The sequence below is a fragment of the Amblyomma americanum genome, chromosome 2 (genome assembly GCF_052857255.1).
Source record: "Amblyomma americanum isolate KBUSLIRL-KWMA chromosome 2, ASM5285725v1, whole genome shotgun sequence".
In the NCBI taxonomy this organism is placed as follows: domain Eukaryota; kingdom Metazoa; phylum Arthropoda; class Arachnida; order Ixodida; family Ixodidae; genus Amblyomma; species Amblyomma americanum.
Window position 1 is genome coordinate 72,185,858 of NC_135498.1, and position 10,488 is coordinate 72,196,345.

General features: G+C 42.9%; 1 protein-coding gene across 1 annotated transcript; it reads right to left on the reverse strand.

The window, feature by feature from the left end:
- Positions 1 to 1,991: 1,991 nt before the first annotated feature.
- On the reverse strand, positions 1,992 to 3,725 carry LOC144121412 (uncharacterized). The gene is made up of 3 exons (XM_077654604.1): positions 3,698 to 3,725; positions 2,656 to 2,914; positions 1,992 to 2,046 (listed from the first exon to the last, which is right to left on the reverse strand). Coding segments are annotated over exons 1-3 (264 nt in total). The 5' UTR covers positions 3,701 to 3,725; the 3' UTR covers positions 1,992 to 2,044.
- Between the last annotated feature and the right edge of the window lie 6,763 nt (positions 3,726 to 10,488).

A 10,488-nucleotide genomic window follows, 5' to 3' on the forward strand; every position in this document is an offset into this window, starting at 1 on the left:
AAACCGGGACCACCGCTTCACCCAAGCAGTCGCTGTACGAACTGAGCTAACCGGGCCGGCAAGTTTATGGTAGGGCGAGAGCGATTTTATCAATAACTCGAAGTGGAAACAGTAGAGCTCAACGTGCTCCTCTTGCAGACATTTTGCCGAATTTGAAGTTTACTTCTGGCCCCATTTGTTTGCGGGAACAATTTTTCGCTAGTTGTCAGCAATCCGCGAAAAGCGCTAAACTTATGTTATTGAGAAAAAATTTCCTTGTTATTACTGTGAAGCCCTACTTCGCTGCGGACCTTCACTGTCTACTACACGGGAGGTTCGCAAAATGTCAGCAAAACAATACATGAACGTACTCTTCACAATTAATGCCGCGTGAAAAAAGAATTACAAAGACGGGAGCGTCTAAAGCGGAAGCTCGAGCCTGGGCATGCTGTACTTGCAGATAGTGGGGAAAATTTGAAGGCGACCATTTCATCACTAGGCGATGACAACTCGACAGTCCGTGGCCTCCGCTTTCCCGAACGGTTTGACTCGTTTCGCCCTCTTCGCGCAAAGACACAAACTAGCTCGTCCGCGCTCATGCTTTACTCATAGAGTTTCTAAATATTACCTTCAAGGAAAGCAGGAGCCACCTACTATGAAAGCTTCTTAAAGAGCACTTTGTGCGAGGTTTCAGACGAGGTTTCGTGTTGGGCTTGCCTAGTGTTGGGCCGAAAACGTAGATTGTACCTCGAAACTGTTAGTAGCGCCGCGGTGTTCTTCCTTATGTTATTTCAATACGGCGTTTGTCACTCTTCGATAGAGTGAACGCAAGTGAAAGTTCGGTGTTAGGATGGTATAGAAACTTTCGCAGCATTTCTTCGATGTTTCCCTGGAGAAGAGTCTATTTTTACGTCTGATTCACGTTTTATGCCCAAGAATAGCCTAGGCAAGTAAGAAACCATGTCTTCCCGGCATCCCTGCGTATTCCATTGGAGAATGAAGTGTAGTGCCATCAGCTTTCCCGCTAGTTGTTAAGAAACTCTTGCGCTACGGATATTGTGCAGCCTTTGCGCACGGCTACGCAAACTAGTGCTATGGCTCGAGTGTTCGAGTGGAAAAGGTTGGCTGCACTGTGGCGCCTTCTGTGCACAGCTCCGCAAAGTAGCGCATTGTCTCGCTTGAACAAATTAAAGAGGCGGCGGATAGTATAATACTCTGGGAGCGAGGAAACGACAATAGCCAAGTCGCTGCTTGATAGCGACAATGAACGAGTTTAAAAATGTATCCAAGCTGCGCGACATATTCATCAAGGAAGCTTCCTCTCGTCAACTCCTTCAATAGATGTATGGTCGTGTTAAAATGAGGTCCACAAATTTACCAACGGAAACGCTCTAGGTGTTGTACTTGCTTAAAAAAGCCAATGAGTAAAAGAAAGCTACAATGGGCGAGTCGTTAAAGACAGCAGCAAGCACAACTCACGTGTCCGCGCAGCCGCGGTTTCGAATTCCGCTCAAGGCACCTTTATATTCTTTCAGATGCCGCTGTTCACGATAGTGGTTCTAATGCTATCATAATAAAATACAAGGTCCAATGACAGTCTTATCGGCGCCTGCGCCATTTCAAACCCGAAGAATCAGTAACACATTCTCTGTAAACGCCGCGGTTACCTACCCTCACGGTCTGCAAACACACTTTCTTGAAGTTCACAACAGTGCGCTCCACCCTGCCTCCACCCCAATAATTACGCCACCGTGTATGACATCATCAATTCAAAAGGTCTCGGCAAACCATCCTTTCCTTTTAAGAGAACCTAATGAAGATGAGAAAGCGTGTTGTAATGTGACGAAACCGTGCGCCAACGCTGCTCTGAATTAGCGTTGCTGACAAAGAAGAACAACGTATTTCTTGCCTCGAAGCCACAGTGCTAATACTAGCTGGCGGCCTTTTGTTGCCGCAGTATGCATAGCTGCATATCTTTGTTGCAGAGAAACAAAAGCCAAAACAATTGTTAATGCCGGTGAAGTAATTTTATTGCATTTTGATGCATCTGTAGTCAGCTTGCCATCTCTGCAAAAAAGGAATGAGGAGAAAGAGTTACAAGGCCATTATATCAGACTAGAGCTCTTTGCAGCCATTGCCCTAAATGCTCTTCCTGAAAATGGTCAGTATACAGTTTTTGTTTCGATGGCATTCCTTCATTTTTCTTCCCGTTCAAGCATTCTATACTGAGCTTAGACTTGAAGAGCAGTAGACCTAACACGATTTACACTCTGATGGCTAAATACAATTCAGTTACCGTAAGGCGAAACCCTCATATGCTCGTTTGTTTCGGCTTTCGCTCAATCGTGGGATTGTTTTCAGAATTGTCACCTCTGTGCTTAATTCTGAAAAGTAAGAGCTTTTGCGGGACGTCGGGAGCGGAAGGTAACAGAATCATAACTTGGGCCCGGAAGCTAATGTATATAATGAAACGTTATTTTTGCGTCTGTGTTCACGATGCACACCATATGCTTGCGTCAAGTCGTTATGACAGAACGTTCGAAAAAGTACGCTTCATAAAATTCAAGTACGCCTCTCTTTGTGTCGCACAATCTTAAATGACATCACTCCTTTTCTGACATTACGTGAGGGCAGTTCAATACTAACAGGTTACTGTTCCTGCGACGGGAAACTTACATTTCTTGAGGAAAGTGGTGTAGCCGAGTCCGCCGAGTCCGTAGCCATAGCTCAGGCCATAGGTGCCCAGTCCGTAGGTGTAGCCAGGATATCCGTAGCCAAAGCCGTACCCAGGGACGGTGTGAACAGTGGACACAGAGGCGGAAACAGGGGCGTGGTAAGCGGCGTAGGTTGGAGCACCCACAGTGTAGGTGTACGGGTATCCGACGTAGCCGGAGAAGGCGCAGGTGGCCAGGGCCAGGAGAAGGCAGGCACGAAGCTGCACAGAGCGTCAACGCACATGACGAGTCTTGAGCGAGTCGCCATTCTCCGAAGTTTGCATTGTAACCAGGATGATACAACGGACAAAACAAGCAGCGTAACTTCTTCGTTAGTCAGTTGCATTGTTTGCGCTGCCGCATATAGTTTTAACGTGTGCGAAAGCCAGGTGTTTGCAGCACATGAACCTAAATATATAAGGGCGATTTGTTTGAGAAGGGTTTAGTCATTGCTGTCAGTGGAAACGCCCAAAGCTGAAGGTATTTCTCGCAATCGCTAGGACGATCATACGTCAACTTTGAAACAAGTTTTACTTCATTTATTTCAATTATTTAGGCGCCAGAATTTTTAAAGTTTACTTTTTCCTGCCGTATACAGTAATTTGAAATATCTGTTTAATAAAATATAGTATTCTGTTGCTTCCAATTTTGTCGCTTTCGAGGAGAACAAAGAAATATTCGGGAATATAGCTGTCTAAAGCAAAACTAGCATTTCATATCAAATATCTCGAGCTGGGAAACATATCGTGAAAGTAAAAAATGGCCGGCCTCTGATCCGTAATTGACTTCTTACCCATTTACACATTTTGAGTTTTTCAAAGAATGCTCTAAAGCTAGGTACAAAGCAAGGTACAACTCTAAGCATTTTCAAGAAGCACTCTTTTCGCCCTAAAACAGCGTCACTGGCGCACATTGCTGCTTTGCCCGAGAGCGAACAGATTATAAAAATAATGATTGCCTAACGGTGCCTTTTGTGTTTCAGCTAGTAAGCGTTCCTTGCTCACCATGACTGGAGTTTGAAGCAGCTGTCGAAGCGAGTCCACAGATATTTCTACTGAGGCAAGAGACCCCTTTATATAGCGACGACGTGCCCCCCTCAACCTTCTCGTTTTACCTGTGTATCAACTGTGTGCCATACGCACTAGGAGGGCAGTCTCGTTTCGGTGGAAATTCGGGCGGGTCAACTTGGCCTGCTTTTTCTTAGTACCATTTTCGCTTTCTTCGGGTCATCTGCCGTTTCAGACGCTCCCTATCGTGGGATGCGGACAGTGTTGAATGACCGCCAAATAGCCACGTGTCGTGAGACGAGTGAACGTTCTGTGCCCCCTGATCTGAGATTAAAAACAGGCTGACCGCCTTGGAGGGTTCAGGCTTCGCCAACAAACTAACAACGGCTGCTTCGAGACCGGACGTTCCTCCTATCTACATGCACGTCACGTAGAGGCAGCTGCCTGCTCTAGGCTCAGAGTCTAATATTATCGTTTTATGCGCACAGGGCTGGAGAGTGCATTACGTGATTCAAGGTTACCCATCTTGCGTAAACAAGTGAAAAAAAGAAAAATTGCAGCGCTTTCTACAAATCGGAACTACTTACTAGTGAGCCTTGGTAAGAGTGTTATACCGTTGCATGGACAAACATTATCAGGCTTTGTTTCAATGTGTTTGTTATAAAGTAAATCAAATTTAAAAATCGCTAGCACACAATATGAACTTGAGTGTTTGCGGTAAGCTTTACATTCTGCTTGCGTACTCTTAAAATGTAATAGGAACTGACGGATAGCTAGAATAAAATCAATGCAAACACATATGGACTCTAACTTGTCATGTGAATACTAACGAATTTTCACGCATAAGCGCATAAGTGTATAAATTCTTAAAGTTTAGACATAACCTCTTCATTCGCGAATACACACAGTGCATCATCATTTGTTCATTAAAATATTAATAGGTGGTAATCAACGCAAACTTATTTTCAAACACTCCAGTCGCTACAACGTATTTTGAGGTTTCAGCCTTGCAGTTTCCAAGCTTATTATATTGTTTGCTAGGAGTGCTGATAAATTAACCTGATGTACTGAGATTCATGTCAGGCTTGTTAAAAATATCCCTAATTATGTTCTGATTCTCTCTGTGCCGAAAGCAAATGAATTAGTATGTGATTTGGCGGCATCAATCTTTGTTTAGTAGTGGAACTATTGCTAGTCAGTTGGTGCTGCATCAAGTTATTGTATCTGTAGTCCGCAAACATACCCTACTCGTGAAGGTGTACAAAAAAAAATACATGCTATCTCCGTGCTTGCGCAGCCGATTACTGCCCATCACTAGGAACCCGCCGGTTTGCTATAATAAATGGCCCCACGCTGTGTAGCAAGGAGTAATTGCTCATGGAAGCGAAATTAAAAGGACATTTGCGACGCCTCCAACCAGAAGCCCAATTTTGAAACTTAAGAAACTGTGAACTAATAAAACAATTGAAGCCCATTTGAAGATATTTTTTTAATGTACAGGAGTAAATTCAGCTTATAAAAACAATAACAAGGCCCGACTGTAAACAAGTTTTACTCACTATTGTTTAAATTGAAATAAAAAATTCGGGTGAGTTTAGAAAATTTCCTGCCGATAACATGGCAGGCCTGCGGAAAAGTACAAATTTGAAGGCAATGGAACGAGGGGATTTAGAACATCGGGTCATCTTGATGATTGCCTTGAAGTGATGATGGTGGTATCGAAAATGCTGGGAAAGTTAATGAGTAACGCAGCGTGTGCATATGAATACACGACTACAATGCCCTTATTGCCAACTTTTAAATGAAAACGAAACTAAGATTGCTAGTCCATTTCTGCGAATTTAAAAATGTTACGTTCTGCTCCATAGGCTTGCCTCTCATGATTTACCTCTTATGATAGCTTGAAGTGTTAACATTTATTAAATCTAATAAAGTTACGTTAGAAGAATTCATGATTTTGAATACCCAGTGTATAACAAGCGAGTATGCCTCCATTCAGACAATTCAGTATTGATTCACTCGTCCTGTGCAACGATATAAACTGAGTTCTCATCCCCCCCGAGGAGAACAGATTTTCTCGGAGGTGCTCGCGTAAAGTCATCCAAAGCGAACGAAGACACGTGCAGCCTGGAACGACCATACCACAATGTCTTACAAACTTTTGGCGCGTTACATTAAAGTCTACTTTCTAGTTCAGTCAGCCTTACCTTTATACAGCCTACGCCAAAACCGAACGTAAAATCATGCGACTCAATTATTTAGAGCTTTTCGTCATGAACTGGGGTACGCAAACTTCTGCATTAAGTCCGGCGGAATGGAAGGAAGCCGGGAGACTTGATACCTGCCTCCGGACGAAAACAGCATCTGAAAACACGTTCGACCAAAGAAGAAAACCGCATTACTGTAGCGTTGATTGACAAGATAATATGCGTATTTACTGCAGTGCTCCACAAAAAAAATTTCATCTATCTTGCTGGTGGCGCTAGATACAGGCTAACTAAAAATTGAATTTGGATGAAAAGCACGGAGTTTTTAGTACAGTCAAACTGATGACGCTACCAGCACTCGGGTATTCGTCAAGACTTTTGGCTCCCTTCTCCCTCGCTTTCACCATTACGTATTCTTACAGCTGTGGAGCAGCCATCCCGTTCCGGACAGGCCTTCAGTGCTGGCTTCCAGCTTTCATTTGCTTTATTCTTGCTAGGGCAAACAATTTTGTTGTTTTAGAGAATTGAAAACTATTAAAAATTTCCTTTGCGGAATCTTCTGCAAATTGTGGGCGCTCCTTTGGTATTTCAGGTTGTTACCGCATGGTGAAACATACGTGAAACTTACGTTTCTTGACTGGACCATAAAACATTCTCACTCTAACTCACTCTTTGTGAGCTTCTCGAAAAGAGGTTGTGTGTGTGTTGGGTTTTATGGCACATAGGCAGCTAAGGCCAGCATGCGCCAAACCCAAGGTATAGAAAATTGTCTTGTGCTGAATTTTATACAAAAAGTAACAAACCGGTGGTGTGAAGGACCTAAAATTTTATTTCAAATCACCTAGTGAAGGTAAAGGGCTGAAATATTTTTAAAATGGCTAATGGTAAAAGCATTAAAGCAGGTCAGGTAACCTCAATGGCCATCCTTTGCAGGGCAATGATGTCGAGGCCCCCAACCAATGAAATAGACACCTTTGCTTTCTTTTCAGGAGTGAGAAAGTGGCTGATGTGCATCAAAGAAAAGTGAGGCTTTCACAGTTTATTAAGACAGCCAGCCTCTCGTAAAAAGTTAAAAACATCAGAAATGTCGACAATTGCATTATCACTCGAGACTAGTGCTGGGTGAAACAGAATGCATTGATTATAAACTTGACTAAAATACTTTTTCCTTAGTTTTTCTAGGTTTGAACATGCGAATAAGATATGGTTCAGTGTGAGCTCGTCTCTGCATCTTTCACAAACAGGTTTGTCTTCTTTTGTAAGTAAGCAGTTGTTTGTCAAGTGTGCGTGTCCTATGCGAAGACGACATAAGACTACTTCAGTGAAACGTGCCTGTGTCTGCATGACTTCCATTCCCCCAAGGTGGGTTTCATGGGGTGTATTTTGTTGTTGAGTTCATTATCCCTCTCTTTCTGCCATTTATTCTTTAATTTGTTAAGTATCAACTTCATGCAGTCTTTAAAAGGTATGTCCACATTTTTTATTTCACCATTTTGAGCTCGTACTGCTGCTGCGTCTGCTCTCTCGTGCCGACGAGAGAGCAGACGCAGCTGCACTCTATGCCGACGTGGCTCGGGACCCAGCAGAACCTTAACGTTTGTCCTTGTGTTGTGAAATTTTCTATGATGTGTATGATGCTGCCTACTGAGGGGTTAATTGCATTTCTTGACTGCAGCGCTTTGAGTGGGCTCAGAGAATCGGTGTATATTATACTGTTTTCGATGTCTTCATTTACTATTTTGTCCACAGCCATACAGACTGCATAACATACGGCAGTAAAAATTCCTACATAACATGAAAATCTTACTATTGTTTCCCATTTCCCCTGTACTACGGCACTTCCAACATACATCGCTGTTTTTGAGCCATCCGTGTAAAACTCCATGTAGCTTGAAAATTTCTCTTTCAAAGCCAAGTATTCTTGTATTAGGTGTTTATGTGGTGTTTTTTTTTTTTACTAAACTGCGTAAGCGTGAAGTCACATGCAGCGGAAAGGCAGTACCATGGCGGTAATAGATCGTGTCTCGGGGCAATTTTAGGTATAGCATCTAGTATTCCCAGTTCATGACATGCATCTTCAAGGCGTAATGTCTGATTGATTGTGGTTTATTATGGAACAGTCTTCTAGATGTGCACTTTGTACCTGTGGGGTAACAAAGGTGTTTTGGTAAGGATCTTATTTTCAGCACATATCCAAAGGTGAGCATTGCTCTTCCGTTTGCAAGAGATGGTTCATACGTTTCTACGTATAGACTGCTCATGGCGGATGTTCTGTATGCATCAGTTGATAGACGGAGACCCAGGTTTTGTATAGGATCCAGTTTTTTTAGGTGTGACTCAATTGTGGCCGCAGGGCAGTGCACGCACTCGTGAGCGAACTTTAGTGAGCCTCTGTACATTCCTCGAACACACGGGCTTGACGTCCCGTCTGTTCTCCGTCAGGTAGTTACACGCAGTGACCGAATGCTCCCCGAGTTCTACATTGAACGATTAATAATTGGACGCCCCACTCCAGTTGTAGCCAACATAGTGCTGTGCGCATGTATTTTTAATTTCTCTGAAATCAACTAATCACGCGCACTACGTGGACACATTTCTTATTGTGTAAATAGTTTGTACATATTACTTCTCCCCTATTCTCTCTTCCTGCCTCCTCAACTCTTTCATTTCATTTCTCCGTTCTGCCTGATATCCTTTATTTACGCTGCCCCAGCTCAGGTGCTTCAGTATCGATGGCAGATGCCGGGGCTAGCAAAAGTCTTTTCCTTAGTTTTTACGATTATTTTAATAAAAAAACCACTACCACCACTAGCACCAGGTGTGATGGTCTTGCAGTCCCATACACAATGCATTCATAGTCCAAAGTGGACCGTACTACGGAGCGGTAGATCTGTAAAAAGCATAACCTATCGGACCCCCAGTGTTTCCGTGAGAGTATCTTCAGTATATTTAGCGATCGGGAAGCTTTCTTTTTGAGGGTGTTTATGTGGGGTAAGAATGTGAGCTATCTGTCAAAAGTTATGCCTAGCAATTTATGCTCTCATTTTACTTGTAGAACAGTTTCATTCAAGTGCAGGGTATGATCAATCTGCACGCCTCTTTTCAGTGAGAAAAGGACAGCAACAGTTTTATTTTTTGTGGAGAGAACTTAAATCAATTTTGGTCTGCCCAAGTCGCTAGTTTGTTCAGTGTAAGCTGCATCTGTTTTTCGCATGTTGGTAAACTGGAAGTTGTGCATGACATTTGAAGGTCGTCAACATATGCGGAATAAATGATGGACTTTGGAAATATTTGCCATAATGAGTTCATTTTTACAAGAAAGAGTGTGTGCTTAGAATACACCCCTGCGGTACGGCATTTTCTTGAATGAATGTTTTCGAAAGCGTGCAACCTAGACGTACACGAAAGGAACGGTCAGAGGGGAAGTCCTTTAAACAGTTTAGCATCCTGCCACGGGTACCTAGATCCGCGAGGTCACGAAGAATCCCAAACCTCCAGGTGGTATCATAAGCTTTTTTTAAGTCAAAAAATACTGCCAGACAGTGCTGTTTGTGTATGAATGCTCCACGGACTGTGTTTTCAAGACGACGAGATGGTCATTTTTACAGCATGCTTTTTTAAATCAACATTGGTGGATATCAAGAAGTTTCCGCGATTCAAGGATGAACATTAACCTAATATTTAGCACACTTTCAAAACATTTAGCAAGACAACTCGTAAGTGCTATTGGCCTGTAACTACCAGCCGAAGTTGGCGGTTTTCCAGATTTCAGGAATGGCACAACCACGGCGTTTTTCCACGCCTCTGGCATTCTTCCAGACTGCCATATTTTATTGAAGGATTTCAGAAGAGCTTCTACAGCATCTTCGGAGAGGTGAGCAAGCATTTCATAATGAATTTCGTCTGGTCCTGGTGCTGTCTGTTTGCTGGCCGAAAGTACTGTACAGATTTCTTGTAGTGTAATTAATTTATTGTAATGTTCATTTGCAGTGCCACTTGTCGGCAGTCGTTGTTTTTCAGTTGTGTTCTTGTACTTTAAAAATGATTGTGTGTAGTGTCAGGAGCTAGAACCTGTTGCAAAGTGTTCCCCTTGTTTGTCAGCCTGTTCGCTAATGCTTGTTTGTGTGTCCTGAGCTGTTAGAAAAGGTACTGGAAAGGAGCAAAGCTGCCATTAAGTTTGCGGACCTGCTCCCACATTTGCTTCGATGTAACTGAAATATTTATGGACGACACATAGTTTTTCTATGAAGTTTTCTCAGCATTGCGACGTTTGTACTATCCTTTTGCTCTCGCCTTTTTAAAATATATGAGGTAGTCGTGTGTGGGGTACCTTCGGAAAGTTCCCCAGGATTTGTTTGGTTTTTTTTGCTTCTCTAAATTCTTGTGTGCGCCAGAGCTTATTTTTTTGTCGTACTATTCCTGACAATTGAGGAATGTCTAGACGTGTAGCCGCAATGATACATGACGTAAAAATTTCATTTAGTTTATCAACGCTAAGATTATCACAAAATATTTTGTCCAGACAGGCCTTTTCTTGAAATAGTGGCCGGTCCGCTAAGTGCAGTTTCGAACGGCGTGGTT